This window comes from Periplaneta americana, chromosome 9 (genome assembly GCF_040183065.1).
Source record: "Periplaneta americana isolate PAMFEO1 chromosome 9, P.americana_PAMFEO1_priV1, whole genome shotgun sequence".
NCBI classification, from domain to species: domain Eukaryota; kingdom Metazoa; phylum Arthropoda; class Insecta; order Blattodea; family Blattidae; genus Periplaneta; species Periplaneta americana.
The window spans coordinates 103140127-103160908 of NC_091125.1; the positions used below are offsets into that span (position 1 = coordinate 103140127).

Sequence of the window (20782 nt, forward strand, 5' to 3'; positions counted from 1 at the left end):
ATTATTTAGGTTATGTTATAACAGTCCGGCCAAGCTACGAACGCACTGTATAAAGAGTAACATCACAGTCTAGTATATACAGTCACGAAACTTGACTTGTGAGGGTGCTAGGAACAATAGACTGTGCCGGTACTATTTCACAATGTCTGTAATGAGGCGATATTAGCGATCCTAGTGGTCAGCAACTATCTATGGATGCATATTTACTACGTATTGAGCTTCGTGACTGTATATACTAGACTGTGGTAACATGAAGATTTACCCTTGCGGTGGCTGAGTGATCAGACCTTCCAACCTCCCACGCAGATGGTCCGGATTCGAGTCCTGGGATTTTTTTAATGACAAACCATAGTGACAATTGTGGCGGACAAGGTTGCAGTTGCGTTTTTCTCGGGGTTCTCCCGTTTCTCCAAATTAGACATCTAAATCATTCCGTCAACATTTCCTCATTTCGTCATCATTCCATAGCATTCCCCGAACTCCGGCTGGCGACGCACGAAAGGGTTGACCTTGGGACGAGTGGGGATGCCTGCTTGAAACCTGGGTACGCAGCGAAACAGTGTAGTCAGCCGGTGCGGGTTTGGGAATGGGGGAGATGTCAGTTGCGTCCCCGTAAACATGTTCACGAAAAATTAATACGTCAGTTGCGTCCGGGGTTTTTTAAATATATACGTCATTTGCGTCCGGGGTTTTTGAAATATATATTTCAGTTGCATCCAGAGCTACCTGCCGGTTTAGGATGTTATGTTAATTTTTAAAAAACTAATATAGTCTAAGGACGCGTTCTGCGACAAGACAAAACCAAACACTGTATAGAACGCGTTCTGCGACAAAACAAAACCAAGCACTGTATAGAACGCGTTCTGCGACAAAACAAAACCAAGCACTGTACAGAACGCGTCCTACTACGTCATGTACAGCAGTGGCAAAAAAAAAAAAAAAAAAAAAAAAAAACAGGACCGACCCTTGTAGCTGATTTCAGAGCCTTGTTCACTCCAGAGCACGATAGACTGGTAATAAGATTTTCGTGGTTCGAATCCTGCCTGGGAAGGAAACTTCTTTTTTTGTTCCTTTTTGTTATTCCCAATACTTTTCGATTGCAGCGATATTTTACTACTTAATTAACTTATTATTCCCAGAACATGAATTTTACCAACAATCGAAAAGTATTGGGAATAAATTTGAATAAAAAACAAAAAAAAGTTTCCTAACCAGGCAGGATTCGAACCACGAAAGTCTTAGTTACCACTCTATCGTGCTCTAGAGTGAACAAGGCTCTGAAATCAGCTACAATGGTCAGTCTGGTTTTTTTTTTTTTTTTGCCACTACTGTACAATGTAAAGGTTAAATTGGAAACACGTAAGAGTTATGCACGAGCAATGGAGTCAATGACAAGTGAGACCTTTATTTGTGATCGATGGATTCAAATTTAGACATCACAAGGATCTACAGAATAATATTTCGCGTTGGGCATGCAGTATGAAATCTCGTAAATGTTTCATAAAGTTGAATGTTAAACATGAAATCATTGAAAGCAATCAAGAACACAACCATAACAAATCAGATCAAGTGTTAATCAACAGTATGGACAGAATTTGCAGCAACAACAATGAGAACGACTAATGGCTGCGAGTAATTTCATTCAAAACTTAATAGTCTATTATTTTATACTGCTCACCCAAACATTTACCATTTTATAGAAGTTTTGAAAGAAATACAAAGCGAAACATACTTAAAACTTGGTAATAATAGAGCTCTGCCATTTAAACAGGCAAGGAGGGAGAAAGAAACTTTTATTCGTAAAAACATGATTGACTTGCAGCAAGATCATATAACAAGATTGGATTTCATACGTAATCTGTCATTTAGGTTTCAACCAATACGATTGTAATTTTATGGTGAAAATGCAAAAAATGAATTTTAATACATTTCATGGTGAAAAATGACACTACCAACATTGTATGGTGAAGAAGCCACAAACCACATTTTTAACCTACCTGTAATGTTTAAATTGATGTTACAGCCAGTCCTAAGTTTATAAAATCGGAAAGGACGCAATTGACGCATGATTAAAAAATATAGGGACGCAACTGATGTATGATCCAAAAAATACAGGGACGCAATTGACGTATAAAACTGACCGCGGGCCGCAATTGCCTGTCCCCGTGAGAATGCGTCTAGCTTGAGGGTTGGCGCAATAAATCTTTAAAGGTAGCACTGCTGAGACGTAGTGTCTCTCTCCCGAAATGCAATTCAATATTCAACATAAAGAGTCAACGAGACTAGAGATTATTAAGCGATACTGCGCCAGGACGAGGGCTCGAATTTCGATTGGGCAGACTGCCTGGTTGTTCTGTCAACCTTTTCCTCAACTGTATATCGAATGTCAGGTATTGAGGCTGACATTCATATAAATGCGAGCTCATACCTTGGATAGAGTACAACATAATATGTTTAATACCATATTGGTTTCAAATTAATACTCTTCTATATAAAAAACCTAAGTATTAATACCATATACTCAATAAGTATTACTCGTACGATTTTGATCTTCACTCTTACAGAATACAGAGCATTGGCATATTCGTATAAATTAAACGACACTCGCAACTGCCGAGATTATATCAGTGTCGCCGGTGTGCCGGAATTTTGTCCCACAGGAGTTTTTTTATATGCCAGTAAATCTACTGACATACTCATATCACAATATTACCAACCTTAACCCTATATGTTTATCTTGGACTCCAATCTTACATCATCTCTTCTTTGCAGGAGACAAGGATTTTCGTTGAGATTTTACAGTCTATTCACCAAAGATATAACAAAATAAATTCATATTCTCATATTTTCTTTTATACCACAGCATAAGCAATAGGCACAATAGTGTAGATACAGGTCACCATTGAAAAGCAACACTGTTTTCAAAGTTATCTTCGACGAAAAGATTGAAAAGGGATCATTCTAGTAAATTCATATCTTTATCACTACTACTACTACTACTACTACTACTACTACTACTACTACTACTACTACTACCACTACGACTATGATCACCACCACCTCCACCACCACTACCACCACCACGACCACTACTGTTATTACCATTAGCATTTTCACCATGGGCAAAACTTTCACACCTTCTCAATTATCACATTTGTAAAAGAATTATTCTGTATCATGAACTTCATCTGTATTAACATTATTATCATAACTACAACCATCTTCATCACTATCAACTTCGTTTAAACATTTCCACTTATTCCTTTCATTAGGTCTTACATTTTTCTTTTCACTGTAGATAATTATATTGTCGGCAACAGCAATCAACAGTTTTCTTCGGTTTCAGCGCTCATTACGCGTAACTGTGAAAGTGAGTTAACTCACTAGCTAGTTTACTAACCAGATATGTTCCTCACTGCAAGGTTTAACCTATAACTCATTCTTATTTCATGCACGACAATTTTGTCCATGCTGGTATTTAATCTCTTCAATATTTTTTGTTTGTAGCCTATAGCAGCACTTGATTTTATTAGTGAATCATTCATTCCTTCCTTCCACTTCTTTAGCTAATCTGTTTTCTCCTATAACCTATATGGTCAGCTACATAAAACATTTCGAGATCTAGCCTTATCTCCACTTTATAATGCGCACGTAAGTACATAATTCATCAATCTACAAGGTCCTTAGGGCAGTTTCACACACAATGGTTTTGTCCGTACGGAAGAAACTCGTACGGCTTTATTCAGTGGTGCTTCGGTCGGGGGTTTGTGTCCAGCTGTAGCGATAGATGGTGAGAGAGCACTTGGTGGTCCGTTTGAGATTTAAATGTCTAGCCAACACGGCAAATATAGTGTTGGTGAGAGACGACCTCGGCGGCCCGATCGGGGTTTAAGTATCCAGCCGGCGCGGTGGGTGTCGTGATGGTGAGAGAGAACCCCAGGTCAGAGCGTCAGAAGTCTTGGAGTTAGAGAGAACGCGGAACTTCAGACAAAATGGTATCACATCCATAGCACAGTCGCGATATTACCATTGTTGTTAAAGCGATTATAAATAAAGTTGAAAAAGATAGTCATTTTTGCAGCATGGTCAATACAATAATAAATAATGCTGGAGACGGCAGCCAGCTTTGTCTGACTTTCAATTTTGACGCTGAATAACTTCTTCGGTTTATAATGTCGCTAAATGAAATCCTAACTCTTACAGTGCAATTTATCTTGTATTAATAAAATTGTTTAATAATGAAATGGCTTCTTTATAATTTCATCTACGCTGAAAATCTGTGTAAAGATATTTGAATCCTCGAACGTTTGATATGGTATTCGTACTGTTCTGAAACTGAACTTTTATTAAGTTTTACTAGTAATATGCATTACATTCCTCAACTCGTTACACATATTCTGAATATCACTAATACTAGAACATAGTTCCAGAAGCTTATTATGCCTATGTCTTTTTGGCAGTCAAAAGCAGTTCCCAGCGAAAAGAATACTCCATAATACTTAATATTACCAGTTTAAGTGTACAAAATCACTTTAGTGATAACAATTGTGATAACTGGAATATGTGTAAAGGGAATATTAGTTAATTAACTTATCATTTGAATATTATTAAATAATTTTGTAGTACTGACTCATTTTCACGTTTATAGGTTGAAAAGAATAGATGTCAATATAGTCAATTGGTAATAGTACAAGTTAAATGAGCACTTCCCAAAGTGAAGATTTGTTTCCGTTTTCAAACATGATTTTGAAGAAAATTATAGAGTAATTTCTTATTCCTCATAAACTTGGTTTAATCTCAAGTAATTTTCCCAGGTGTCTTAAGGGGATAATGAATTGAATATCTTGATAATGTCAAATTATGTCTTATGACTATATAAGACACATTTTATCGAAAAATGTTGGAGCTAGAGGGTTAAATTTTTTACAGCTTATGTATACAAAAGTTTACTTTATGCCAACACAGTAGTTTTTCTTTAAACTATTTCCTTATTGAGAAATAAATTTTTCCCCATTCGTAAATTTTTTCATCGAATTTCAGTACTTTACCCCCTGTAAATCTCCAAAATTCAACAAATTTCAGAAATATTCTTTCAGTAAATGTACAATATCCAAATATATAATAGCTGCTATTTTCGAAAATTTCAAATTTCTAGATTTTCCGGTAAATAGAAACTGATAAAAGATTTCTTTTGTGTAAAAATACTAAACCTACGGAAAATGAGCGTTAAAATAAGATAGACTATATTATACATACATGTACCATTACCTCTCTTCGGAAAAAACGTTCAAAATAAGTAATTTGTTTGGGAAATGAGGGTTAAAATAAAAACTTCTACATTCTTCTTCAGCAAAGTCGAAAACTAAAATGGATACAACTTTAGTATAGTCATATTTGATCACCAGTTTAAAGAAGTAAAAGCAAAATAATAATAAATAGTAAAAACAAAAAATAAATATTTTTGCCCAAAATCCTTTCTGTTTCCTCTTAAATTTTATTATCCTAGGTGATATCTATTTTAAGGAGGGAAAGAGAAAATAACCGTCGAGTTACCGATCAATTTCTATTGTGCCAATATTTAGTAAAATAATAAAACTGAATCCTGTGTGTTGACGCAATTATATAATAGTTTTTTAACAAACAATTTAATACATCTTAAGCAATACTCTTTTAGGCTAATATATTCTATTACTAGGACATTCGATAAGTAATGGCAACAATTCTGTAAATCAGTGCTCCAAGCGGTTACCAATGAAATCTTGTACTACGTAATAGAGCAGCGATTGTTTAATAAATTTGCAATATTGAAAGTCTCGAAGTAGCCTTATTTTGTATATACAGTGGTTGTTTCTGATTTGTAGTAAACAACACAGCCCTAAAGGTGCTTCATAAAAATCTAAGTTACAAGAGAAAAAAAAGCAACTCAGTGTTTTAGGTCATTACAAGAAACCTATTGCAAGTTGGGTGTAAGCGAGGCATTCGCTTTCAATCAAGAGTTGATATCCGAAGAGGTTTAGACTAATCAGTGAGAGAGACATCCAGAAATGCTGCTGCAGATGGAGTCCGCCGCCTTCCAAGAATTTGGCAAAGTATTGTTGATACGACAGGAGACTATATTATTTGAATTATGTACTGTCAAAAGTAACCTAAATAAATTTAGTGTGAAACAGTAACTATGTTGCTATTACTTTCCGAATACTCTAGTATAATGGCAGTTGAATTACTTGTAAATAAATTTTAGGGGGCTTTGAAAAGTTTGCAATCGGTGCAACATTAATTTATTTGATAAAGCCGTTTCATTGCATTGTACATGATATTATCATTAAAAAGTTCTAGTTATAATGGAATGGGAGAAATGTTTAATTGCAACTTTTGTAACCCCATTTAACTAATATCCAAACAAATGATAGCGGCGAAAGAAACCCAATCATCGTTTGAGAGAGTTACTTCTGGAGTCCCTCAAGGGTCAGTTTTGAGATTTTTATTTACAATTTTTGTCACTGACTAAGATTCAAATGTACCCTGTACATTTATTTCATGATATCCTCATGATATGACTATCTTTGTCACTGACCTGACAATGACCCATTTGTGGTTAAAGGTAGAATAGAAAATTCCGTTGAAATTACCACATTACCGTTCTGATTAAATTATCTTGCAATAAATAAGAATGAAACTGAAATATAATATTTTAATTTAAATTATGTAATTACTTTTGACATTGATAAATCTGGACACGTTGAAGTACTGGATCTAACGTTAAATGGTCAACTAAATTGGGAAAAACATATTGATGACATTTGTAAGAAATTATATATGAAGTAATTTAAAAAAAAGCTAAGAACTCTCGTCACTCACGATATGCTTTCTTTACTCAAATTTAAATTATGGTATCAGACTTTGAAGGAATCCACCTTCTGCGGTGAAACTCTTTGTTTTGGAAAAAGAAAGTTATTAGATGTATTCAACGACTCTCTAAAAGAGATTCTTGTAGAGATAGTTTTATTTCTTTACAAATTATGACAATGTTTTCCTTGTTCATTTATTCTAATCGGTTTAAGTTAAGAAACATAAACAAGAATTTTTAACGGTCTTAATATCATAATTATGGTATTAGAGATAAGCATGGTATAAATATATCACATTTTAGGTTAAGTACGACAGCAAGTAGTCATAAATATTTACAAGTTAAATTCTTTAACAACCCTCTATAAACTGAAGAGAATTACTTTTAAACACATTTTGTAAAATATTTCTGCATGGTTAAAAATAAAAGCTTATTACACTGTAAATGGATTTCAGTTGTGTAAGGTTCTGCCATTGATTCTTAATGAAATTGTAATGTTTTTATGCATCATTGGACAATGCTTATTTCGTATCCAAATATTTTATTAATGACAGAAATAAATCTTATCATTAACTCATATTGTGTCAAGAAAATGGAGTTGTGATATATTGCATTTCATAGCTTCAAGCCAACAGCACTAATTCTAAAAGTGGACTATAATTACCATCATTACCGTTACCATTACTTCGTATTAATCAAAGTAGCATTAAATTTCTCGAAATCCGTCCAGTTCTTCTTTTTCAGAAATAATACAAACCTGGTAACGATTACAAATCGTTGCTTTATTTCCATGGGTGTCACTACAGATACAACTTAATTAATTTTAATGTTTTTATTACAATCATTCTTTCTTCGGGTAAATGTCTAGTCTAATTTTGAGCCTGCAAGTACAGCAAGAAGATATACGAAATGCATCCATAAGTTTTTGCTCTTTATCTGTCACTGCAGATACAACTTAATTAATTTTAATGTTTTTATTATAATCATTCTTCCTCCTGATAAATGTCTAGTCTAATTTTGTTTAGTATTGATGATGCAAGTACAGCAAGCAGGTATACGAAATTCATCTATAACCGTTTGCCCTTTATCGTTAACTGCTAGAAGCCTTTTAAAGACGTATTTCTGCACACACATGGGATTGTATCCATGAGGGAACGAATCAGTATAAGAACATTTACTGAAGTGCCTGAAAAGATGAAGAAACTATTAAATCAGAGATAATGTTCATAATTTTAAACGAATAAAAATAAAATATTTAAATTTACACAAATATTAGGTACAATAAGACACTGAAATCAAAGTAAACTGCAGAAGCAATAACAATTGTCTGCATTATCACCAGATTCATCTTCTTGATATCCATTTAATATCAAAATAATGACCATCCTTATCATTTCTATTTTGCTTTCATTAACACCATTACAGTGACTACTACTACTGTCATTAGCATTATCATTTTCAACATCAGCAATACTCTCTCACCATTCCAATTATCACATTTATAAAACTACGATTGTCTATCACGAACGTCATCTGTATCAACATTATTATCATAACTATCAGCATCTTCATCACTATCAACTACGTTTAAGCATTTTCACTTATTCCTTTCATTAAGTCGTATATTTTTCTTCTCACTACAGATATTGCCAGCAATAACAACTAGCATTTTTCTTAGGTTTCAGCACTCATTATACGTAACTGAAAATGAGTAAATTCACTAGCCAGTTTACTAGCCAGAGAAGTATGTTCCTCTGTGTAAGGTTTAATAGCTCATTCCTATTTCTTGAACGACAATCTTTTCCGCACTGGTATATTTAGTCTCTTCAATACTCCCTCTGTTCCAAAATATGGTATAGAAAGATGTCATTAATTCTGTTCCAAAATATGGTATACATTTGTGAAAGTTCTCAGTAATATAATGTAACTTTAATACATCTTCTAGATACTTATTTTATTGATAAATTAACATAAGAAAAACATAAAAATTAGGTACCTACATTTCATTCTGTGTGATGTCAAATTAATAAAAGTAAAAACAAACATTGTTTTGAGAGAGGCAAATTAAAACAAAACTGCAATAAATTATAACCCGTTTTTGTACGACTGTTGTGCCTTAGATGTTCTATTCAAAATTTACTGGGTTGGTGTTACGTTTTATGCAACAGAAACACCGCAGCAGGTGCCCATTTGATTCCTGTTCATAATGAATTATTTAAATATTATAGTTTGATGCACTACAGAAGATTAGCAACATTCACAACTGTACTGTCTGATAGTCCCTTCATTTCTGAACAGAATACCACACCGCGAAACATTTCGTGCGCGTATGTGCAATAATCAGACTTGTTTTGTTTGTTACTATACCATATTTTGGAACGGAAGGAGTATTTTTAATTTGTATTGCAGCACTTGTTTTCATTAGTGAATCATTCACTTTTTTCACGCGGCTTTTCTAGCTAATTCTATTTTCTCCTAGGTGAACAGCTGTATAATAAATATCGAGATCTAACTTTATCTTCACTTTATAATGCGCGTGCGTATATAAGTCGTCAGTCTTCATGGTCCTTAATATGTATGGAATTGAGCGAGTAGGCTCAGACAGTAGCGTTTAACATTCGCATTCGGAAGTTTCCGGGTTCAAACTCTGTGTCCTGCCAATCGGACTGGAGTTTTTCATGGCTTCCCTCAGTTACAAAGACAAATGCTGGATTAGAAATTTATATGCCATGATTCAACACCGCCTCAAACATCAATATCATAAACATTAATAAAAAATCTAAAATCAGTTACATGAATACAGCCGTCTACAACACACAATAAAAACAGGAACTCAACAACACTAACCACGACCTACTGGTACATCCACAGATCCTAAACACGCGATATGACCACAGATGTTAAAGCGTATATAAACAAAACTTAACACAGCAAGGATCTGGCTCTCGAATGACAGGTCGAGCATTAGCCGTTAAAATGCTTCCTACAAAGGCAGAAATGGGTTTGCGGGCCTTTCGTCCACTACTTTTTTTTTCCACAATTTTTTTCGAGTATTACCTTTCGTCCACTCACTTTCGTCCATGTTTTCTTGTTCACAACCGATTGGTCCATACAATTTACGTCCAACCATACATTTTGTCCACACCTTTTATGTCCATAACCTTTTGTTCATCTTAGAATGCATCTGCAGGCAGTGATTGTCGCCGAGATGTCGCAATGTTGTTTGGGCTACCATAATAATTGTACCTTTACTAGATGTTTTCGAAATATTTGATTTTATGGCAGAAAGAGCAACAGATAAATTGAAGAAGTTACAGAATCGTGGAAAGAGTGAGAGGGATTCGTCGAAGAGGAAGGAGAAGGGGGCGCAATGCAAGATTTCCACCAGAAACATGGAATGTGTACAAAGCAGTCTTGAGTGGGGAACAGAGAACTAACAAAGCCGTCGAATGTTAACATAGTAAATTAAAAAAAAACTGATGGGTGTTCATCATCCCAGCATTTGGAAGTTTTCGGAAGGCTTGCTGGATGAACAGAAATCAAATGAGCAGGTGATTACTTAGCTGTTGGGAGGACACACGCAAGTTCGTCAGGCATATGTCAATAATCATGAACGCACCAGGGAAATGGTTACACGGTATGAAGACTACAAGAACGACGGCCGGCTGGAAACATATATGTTGCGAGAGGAATTTCGTATAGATTAAAAATTAACCCTGCTGAAGTTCTTCAGGAAGAAGAAAATGATCACTAATCATGTTTATAACATAAACAGTACGTACATCAACAACACACCTAAATTTAAATAAATTATATTTTCACCAAATTAAGTATGTTTCATGACATCTATTTTTCTTTTGCCATAGTGGACGAAAGCATAATTGACGAAGTATGAAAATGGACTAAATGGTCAGTGGATAAAACTTAATGGACGAATCAATCAATCTTCTTAAGGTATGATGCCGTTTGCTAACAACATAAAAGCCACTATAGTCCACTATATTCTTTTCAGTTCTTGTTTTTCATGAGAAATGAGGGTTATTTTGATCTGTGTTCATTATAGATGCCTGTTACTAGTAGCCAGAATTGAGGTGTAGTCAATATGTACTGCAGGGCTATGTCTTCTGCAACTGGTACCGATCATTTTAATTTACTTATTTTGTGGTTTATGGATGGACAGTATAGAAGAATGTGTTCCAGAGCTTCATCATGATTACTATACCACAGACAAGTAGTAGTATCAAAAAGGTGAAATCGGTGTAGGTACAATTATGTGACAATGTGATCTGTTCTGGCTCTTGTTAAATGGACAAATGTGTCAGTGGACGAAACGTAGCGGACCAAAGGTCCTGGATTATGAAGCCTGCAGAAGATTTAAGGAAAGTTGAAAGGACATTTTCATTGAAATGGAACGAAATAAATCTATTTTCATTATGGTGGCTATGCTACTACGTAAAACAAAAGTCAAATAATAAAAGTTACCAATGAATAATATTTCATTCTTGGTTTAATTTAGAACTTTATTTTAACCTCATTGCTTAAACAAAACACGTTATGTTGCTTAAAGAAACACGTTATGAAACGAGTCCATACACGTTGGCTCAACATGAGGCGAACCCGCTCTGATGAGGCCAAGATACCGCCTTACACGACATCCACGTCGTAGCTATCTATTATTCACACTAACAGTTTTCTTGAGTACATTCCCATGACAGTTCACAATACTTAACATATTAATGATTGGCTTTCAGTACATCTAGATATGCTCAGCCAAGACCTTCCTGAATTTCGCGAGCATGTCAATGTGAAATAATCGACTTATAAGCGCTTATAATCAGTGAGTATTTATTTTGGTACTGTACTCGTGACATTTAAGTGGTAGGTTAAACTGATAAACGATAACAAGAGAGATTTAATTTTTAAAGAACTGGCTCTTACTTATGGCTTTTAAGGAACCCGGAGTTTCATTGCCGCCCTCACATAAGCCCACCCCTCGGTCCCTATCCTGAGCAAGATTAATCCAGTCCCTATCATCATATCCCATTTCCATCAAATCCATTTCATATTATCCTCCCAAAAAAATAACTGGCTCTCTAGTTCAAAAACAAAATTATTCCACATACTCTAATTATATTACTCTTCCCAATAGAGAATCTTTCTTTAACCTACATTAAACTATAAGTAATATAATAAAATTGTGAACACCAAAACTTGTAACTTAAACTAGCACATTTGTGTTCATCTCTATTTCTTTCTCTCTCTCTCTCTCTTTTCAATTTTTACTCATAATTTATACCTGTATTCATATCCATCCATCCATCCATCCATCCATCCATCCATCTATCTACATATCTATTTATTAGTTTATTTATTTATTTATTTATTTACTTCATTTTTCAATATACGACTTAAGTATAAATCTAATTTTGTACTGTCTCTTGTAATTGAGGCTTTGCCCTGAAGTAAATAAATAAATAATTAAATAAATAAAACAATAAAAAATAATAAATAAATACATAAATAAACAAATAAATAAGTAAATAAATAAATGAGTAAGTAAAAGTAAGTAAATAAATACATTAATACATAAATACGTAAATAAATAAATAAATAAATAAATAAATAAACAGATAGACAGGTAAACAGACAGACAGACAAACAGACAAATAAATTAATGAATAAATAAATAATAAATAAATAATAGTAATATATTACTCTACACCACTGACAAGATAGTAATATTTAATACACATTAATGTATTATTCTTCGCTACCGAAAAGATAGAATTCTGTTACTGCCTACATTCTATAGGTATTATGTGTTACTGTTCACCGCTGAAAAGATAGAATTATTTTATACAACATACTCTAATGTATAAACCTTCACCACCGAAAAGAAATATTTTTTTATATACCGTACTTCCATATATTACACTTCACCACCGAAGAGAAAATTATTTTATATACTCTAGTAGTGAGTCTAATGTATTACTCTCCAACACCGAAGTAATATAATTGTTTTACGTGCCTAATATGAACTCTAATATATTACCCTTCACCACCGAGAAGACAGAATAAATTATGTAACCTTAGAGGCCTATATTGCTTTTCACCACCGAAAAGAAAATTGACATTTTATGTGATTCTTATTAAGGTATATTACTAGTAATATCGTTCACCACCGGAAAAAAAATGTAATTATTTTATGCATTCTAAACATATGACTCTTCTCCACCAAACAGATATCTTTCACGAAACCCAAAGTCTAATACTCTTTATCCCTAACTTTACTATGACGTATTAATTATTTACGTACGTACCTTAAAATTATAGTGAACTAAAGTTCCTCTGATTTACTAATAAAATTATGAGTGCTCTTAACCACAGAAGAATTTCCTGTGTAGGCCTAATTGCGATACGAACCTATTAACTAAATTTTAGCTTCTTTATATTTCGATGTATGATACATATTTTTAACCAATGTTGAATCTATTAACTATAATAAGGATAATACAAAGTCACAAAATTTTTCCCATCACAATAATCCTTTTCGTCAGCTACTCCAGTACGAGTATATTGCATATTTACGTTTCTTTATTTTTTAAGAGTTCAATTATTATTGTCTCGTTAAATTTATGTATTGTTTGATTAAATCTACAATAGGCCTACATTATATATTACCTCTTTGAAGGACAAATAAGCCTGTAGTTATATAATATAGTTATATTTTTCATTTTAAACATATCTTAATTTAACTCCGCGCGAGTTGCATTTAAAATTCTGCAAATAAAATCCATTTGAATATGTCCATTAAACAACTGCTTCAAAACAACAGAAACCACTTATCTTACGATAACCTAATGCCATTTATTTTTCTACAAACATAAATCACTTTAAGTAATGATGTTATGATGTAAACAACAGACACTTACCCACATATTTCCACTTTAATACCTTGGGAGTAATCTCTTCCAATGTTTACTATGTACTCCCATTTCTGGTCTTTATTTTTACCCATTTTGGGGTGCACGATGCTCTCCTGTAATTAAATCATATTGAATTTGTTTATTTGCAGCTTCATTTATTATACTTGAAATTTAATTTAATCTCTCTTTACAAATATAATTTTCCTTGTCAGGCTTTATTCTAATGAGTTAAATATTTTCGGATTCTAAGTCCCTATTTACACTTGCTATTTGTCGTTCGACTTACAGCGCGGGCGCATGCGCAGTACGGATTTCGTTCCTTTCCTTTCGACATCTGCTGAGTAGAAGCTGTTTCTATTTCTGTGCGACATTTCCTAGGTGGGCCAGCCGAATTGACGCGACAGGACCCGAACATGGTTCGGAAAAGCAGTAGCAGACAACTTTTAATCAGCTGTTTCTCTCTTTCCGCGCGCTTTGTAGCATCATGTCAGAGTGGAACAAAAACCAAGTAATGAAATTAATCAAGCTTTACGAGGAATTTCCATACTTTTATGACATCAGAAATAAGGACTATCACAATAGGATTCGGAGGGAAAATGCACTGGAGTTTATTTGTAAAAATTTGGAGTCTGTTCGTTCCAATACTATTCCCTCCGACATCAAAACAAAAATAAAGAACATCAGAAGTCAATTTGCAAGAAAAAAAATTAAACTTTCAATTCGTTTTAATATAATAAATATCTATTGGACAATTTTGTTCCAGTTTGAAATCTTTACTGAGAACATGGAATAACCCTTTCTCCTACCTTCTGGACCTCCATCTCCTTTCCCAGTCTCTCTCTCTCTTTTTTTTTTCTTTTTGCTTCTCATTAGTGCAAGCTAACAAAACACTTGAAGCTGCAGAAGCTAAAACAGCTACTTTTTATTGTTAAAATCCATTCTGTTCATTTAAAAGGCTCACCACATCATTCACACGTTGCTCGAGCTCAACAACTAGCCTCGAGTAGCAGACGAGAAATCTGCCAAGAGTGAACGGTGATACTACATTTAGCCGACAGAAAGCGCAACAACTTGCGTCGACTTGTGGACGAAAAAACTGCCAAGTGTAAACGGTTATGCTACATATAGCCGACAGAAAGCGCTTGATGTTGCGCGACAAATAGCAAGTGTAAATAGGGACTAAGGATTTATATCTCTTAAGTAATTCACCACCTTCGAAGGAGATCTGTCTATGATTCTTGATTGAATAATTGCTGTAGTGTTTTAGGGCTTTGGAAAAATCAATAACAATGTCATTCACATATTTTATATTATTCCTACATTTCGCGGGCTCAGAATGACAAGGTTCTAGCTAACATTTTTAGTAAAATTGAGATTTTCGTTGCATTGAATTCTGCTACTTCGCAACTATCTACCACATAAATTATATGTTGATATCTCAATTATTTTGCGTGATACAGTATTTTAAAATATTTGTTCACTACTAATTTTTTTGAATGATTAATTATTGTGTACTGATGTACTGTAATAATAAGTAATGTATGTAAACTGTAAATGTGTAGAACTGTAAATGTTTCATACGCAATATAAGCGGTCCTCAAAATCTCGTAATATTTAGCTGTAGCTCTCGAAGTTTAAGAATCTGGCCATCACTACCCTAGTATATTAAAACTAATGTTGTTGACAGCAATATTAAAACTGGGATTCCATAATACTCACCCTAAAGGGACACAGCACTGAATCTCCAGTCCTGGCTCCCGAACTTTGGTCATCCTGAAAACAAAATCATACATCGGGTGTTTAAAGAACAGCTACAACAACGCTTAGTATGTTATACAGAACATCAGGGCGAACGCACATTCGGAAAACATTGTTTGGGCACTGTGGGCCGTCGAAGAAGTGTCCAAATTGTTTTAGGAAAGACTGATGGCTACGCAACCTATTAATCATCAAAATATAAATCAGGTGAACTACCTGTGATAGCTTCCTTACGCTTGCTGGTAAACATAGCCTCAGTCAGGGTTTCAATCTTGCTTCGTTATTTGTGTTATGATCTTCTGTATTGAGACGCCTAAAGACAATTTGTATCAATATATAAACATTGAAATGCTAGACATGGTCATCAGACAACGTGGTTCAGAAACATGTAACATCGTCTGTCTCCGAATTGCATCGGAGATACCCGAAGGGAACTTAGTTTCTAGAGACCGGCCCCTTTTTCTTTTGACAGCTGAACAAATATCAAAATGGCGGACACAGTCAGATTTTTCGGCATTAATAAATTTGTTCTGATATATTGTACATAACTACTGTGTTATTTCCATTTGAAAACCTTCCAACTCCTTTGCCGCACCTTATATTAATCACAGAGGAGTGCTCTTTCACTCGAGAAGGCGTCATTAACTTGTACAATAAGTATGTGTGGGAGAATATAAATCCTCGTGTGCATTTAGTTCATGGTTATCAATACCGTTTTTGTGTAAATATCTTGGCTGGAATAATTGATGACTAATTAATTGGGCGTTACGTACTACCAAATAGATTAACCGGAGCTAAGAAACACATTTCTCTTGGACGTTTTGTCGACCCTACCGGAAGCGGTACATTACGCATTCGTCAGGAAATTCGGTTGCAACTTGTCGGAGCTCCAGCCGATGTGCGGAGACACTTAGATGATATCTATTCAGATCGATAGATTGGCAGAGGCGGCCCTACCTCGTGGCCTGTAAGATCACCAGATATTATACTTTTGGGCTAATTATTGTGAGATTCTATGAAGAATACCTACTGTGTACGAAACTCCTGTACAATCACAGGAGGACCTTGTCGCGCAAATTAATGTTCCTGCTGAAATTTAAACTTAAATAGCCAGGCATTCTTGAACGTATGCGCCAATCAAAGCGCCCTACAGCGCCCAAACTACACTCAGGGGGACAAAAAAAACCGGACACTTCTATATTTGCTTGTATTTTGTTGCCAATTATTTCAAAATGAAACAAAACCCATTTAAACAAAATAATGTTTCATTTAGCACCTTATACGACAACATTTGAAAAAAAATCTCTGATGAGAAAATTTACAAAAAATTACAAAGGACGTATAACTATGGCATCGTTTGTTCTAACTGTTTTTTTTTTCATTTTATGGTGCCTTAAACATTAAAAACTCTTTTTAGTAACGCGTATTACCCCCTCTGGCTTGAATAACTGCATCCATACGTCTTGGCATGCTCTCAATTTGATTAGCAATGTCTTCTTGAGGAATAAGTTCCCATTCTTCGCCAAGTGCTCGCCTCAACTCTTGTAACGATTCTGGTCTCGGTCATCTATTCTTAACACGCCGTCCCAGCATGTCCGACACGTGTTCAATTGGGTTCATGTCTGGACTCCTTGCTGGCCATGGAAGAACATGGATTCCCACTCCTTGGAGATAATCTACGACCGCATGGGCAATATGCGGCCGTGCATTATCATGCATTAAAACAAAATTATCGCCTACAAATTGGCCAAATGGCACAACATGATCAGCCAAACATTCATTTATATACCTATCAGCTGTTAGTCTTCCATTTTCAACAAAAACCAACTCTATACGAGCATCCGTACACACTCCTGCCCAAACCATCACTCCACCACCTCCATACGGCACATTTTCGGAAATGCAACACTGTGGAAATCGTTCTCCCCTCCTTCTCCAAACTCTTTCACGTCCATCAGGTGAGCACAGCTTGAATCGGGACTCATCGGTGAACAGAACACAGCTCCACTGTCCATTTCTCCAATCCCTGTGATCATTTGCAAAACGCAGTCGTTCAACTCGATGCATCCTGAGAAGTCTGGGACCAGTTGCAGGTCTACTTGATATCAGTCCACTTGCTTTGAACCTCCTTCTAACTGTTTTGGCCGAAATTGGGCGTCCATGCATGTTAACAAATTGCTAGGCTACACTAGTAGCTGGCAAGTTGCGCTCCCTAAGAACTCTCAACACCATATACCTGTCTTCATTTTTATTTGTAGCTTTTGGACGATCCGAACCTGGTCTTCTGGTATATTCTAGGGTCTCTCTATACCGTTTTATGGCATCATGGGTTGTGCTTCTAGCCATATTCATAACATTTGCAATGTAACGTACACTGCGTCCATCATCGTAAAGGGCTACAGCTCGAGCCACATCTTCAGGTCGCATCTTGTTTTAAGACAAATGTTACAACCCCACTTAAACTCAGAAAATGTAAAAATAAAGAAATAACGAATGATAACGATAATGAAGCACAAAATGGTTGAGACACAATTGTTATAGCTGAGACTCCGAAAGCAAAATTGGAATATTTGGTTGTAATGGCTTGTTTATAAAACAAAAAACAATCAACAATGTATACACGTCTCCATAACAACAGATGGCTACCATAATATTGTATGAGAAGATAATGTTTTGCAAAATACCAGCAAATATTAAAGTGTCCGGTTTTTTTTTTTTTGTCCCTGAGTGTATGTTTCCTCAGATATGGGTTTCCCTTGAAAAATTATCAATAGGGCCAGGACGTTCGTACCTAAACATAGTTTTCAGGTTGATTGCAGCCACACGTATAAACTATGTCGTTCTATTATACTAGCCGTCTTCTGTGTATACTATACTCTGTTCACATAAACAACTCAAAAGTTGTTGTTGTTTTCTAATGCCAGGCGTTTGACAATAAAGTCATTTGACCTCTTGCACTCCAATATTTTTCAAAGATATTATCATGACCAGCCACTTAAGCACAGATTTTGAGGTGTTCCGAATCGATTTCTTGGTTTGAGTTGCACAATGGGCAGTTAGGGGACTGATATATTACAATTCTATGCAGGTGTTTAGCCAAACAATCATGGTCTGTTGCCAATCTAAATGCAGCTACAGACGATTTTCGTGGTAAATCGGGAATTAACTGTGGATTTTGATGCAGAGAGTTCCGTTTTTTCCCTTGAGATTGTGTTATCAAATTTTGTTTGTTGAAGTCTAAGTATGTAGATTTAATAAATCTCTTCACAGAGTAATACGTAGATTTAGTAACAGGTCTGTAAGTAGCAGTGCTGCCCTTCTTTGCTAAAGCATCCGCATTCTCGTTTCCCAGGATTCCACAATGGGATGGTATCCATTGGAATACAATTATTTTATTGAGTGATATTAATTGAGAGAGCATATGTATGTATATACATATATACATATATATATATATATATAAGTGGTATGGAATACCCTTCTTTCCATGGAAAATACAACAATAAAGAGAAATATTCTACTTCAAAATCTGACTCAAGTAGACATAATTGTATTCATTCTCGACCTGTGTATGTATAATATTGGTATGTTTCAATATCCCTTCTAACAAATGCCTGAAACAATGACTCTCTTGCATTCCAGAAATATAGAAATGACTAACGCCACGAGGTGTGGAAGGATAATTATACTGTTAAAATATTCGCAAAGTCCCAACACTCATTAAAGTAAAAATATAAAGTGTTCTTTAAAAGAATTATGGGTTTAATGGGATGCGTCATATTCTAAATGCACTGTAACTTCCATAAAGCTGTGTTTGTTCACTTGCTGATACAGTAAGGGGTACTCTCATTTCATTTCATTTCATTTCATTTCATTTCATTTAGTGTTCTACCCAAGGGTCGACCTGGTTGGCAAGTTGGTATAGCGCTGGCCTTCTATGCCCAAGGTTGCGGATTCGATCCCGGGCCAGGTCGATGGCATTTAAGTGTGCTTAAATGCGACAGGCTCATGTCAGTAGATTTACTGGCATGTAAAAGAACTCCTGCGGGACAAAATTCCGGCACATCCGGCGACGCTGATATAACCTCTGCAATTGCGAGCGTCGTTAAATAAAACATAACATTTTTTTTTCTACCCAAGGGCAGGTCTTTCACTGCAAACCCACCTTTCTCCAATCTTTCCTACTTTCTGCCTTCCACTTTGTCTCCTCAATTATGATCCATATACTTACTTACAAATGACTTTTAAGGAACCCGAAGGTTCATTGCCGCCCTGACATAAGCCCGCCAGTTCTGAGGCTTATTGTAGGGATTCGTAACAAGCTGTTTTTTACGGTGATGGGTTGTTAGCCCTTCGATTATGATCCATATATTTAGTTTTATTTTAGTAGGTTATTTTACGACGCTTTATCAACATCTTAGGTTATTTAGCGTCTGAATGAGATGAACGTGATGTCGGTGAAATGAATCCGAGGTCCAGCACCGAAAGTTACCCAGTATTTGCTCATATTGGGTTAAGAGAAAACTCCGGAAAAAACCTCAATCAGGTGGCCCGGGTTCGATTCCCGGTCGGGGCAAGTTACTATCGGTGCTGGATCCCGGACTCATTTCACCGCCATTAGCACCTTCATTTCATTAAAACGCTAAATAATCTGAGATGTTGATACAGCGTCGTAAAATAACCTACTAAAAATAAAAAAAAAACATCATAATATAGCTTTTAAACTTACCATGTGTTCCTCTCCAAAAATATCTTTGTACTTGTCTTTAACATCTTTGAGGATATTCATCAATTCATTTCTGAAACAAAACAAAAATAATATCTGTCATCAGTACCATCGGATATGTTTAAAATTCAACGCATTAATATTTAATTAAGATATTTACGTAGGTATGTATAGATGCATTATCGAATATGTAGTCGACCTGGTTGGCGAGTTGGTATAGCGCTGGCCTTCCATGCCCAAGGTTGCGGGTTCGATCCCGGGCCAGGTCGATGGCATTTAAGTGTGCTTAAATGCGACAGGCTCATGTCAGTATATTTACTGGCATGTAAAAGAACTCCTGCGGGACAAAATTCCGGCACATCCGGCGACGCTGATATAACCTCTGCAGTTGCGAGCGTCGTTAAATAAAACATAACATGTATCGAATATGTATGTATAAGTATGAACACACAGAAGTGACCAGTAATTTAAAAATTGTTTTAAAATTCCATTCTAAAATGATCGACATGAACTAAAGCACATATC

The 20782-nt window shown here is 35.3% G+C and overlaps 1 protein-coding gene across 1 annotated transcript in view; it reads right to left on the reverse strand.

Annotated features, from left to right (window-relative positions):
• Positions 1 to 7028: 7028 nt before the first annotated feature.
• LOC138706327 (protein spaetzle-like) overlaps positions 7029 to 20782 on the reverse strand; it is a 35988-nt gene continuing 22234 nt past the window's right edge. The window contains exons 5-8 of the mRNA XM_069835463.1: positions 20261 to 20330; positions 15493 to 15546; positions 13780 to 13886; positions 7029 to 8033 (exon numbers count right to left, since the gene is read on the reverse strand). Coding sequence (XP_069691564.1) covers positions 7859 to 8033; positions 13780 to 13886; positions 15493 to 15546; positions 20261 to 20330 — 406 coding nt within the window. The 3' untranslated portion in view covers positions 7029 to 7858. The remainder of the gene's footprint in view (positions 8034 to 13779; positions 13887 to 15492; positions 15547 to 20260; positions 20331 to 20782) is intronic.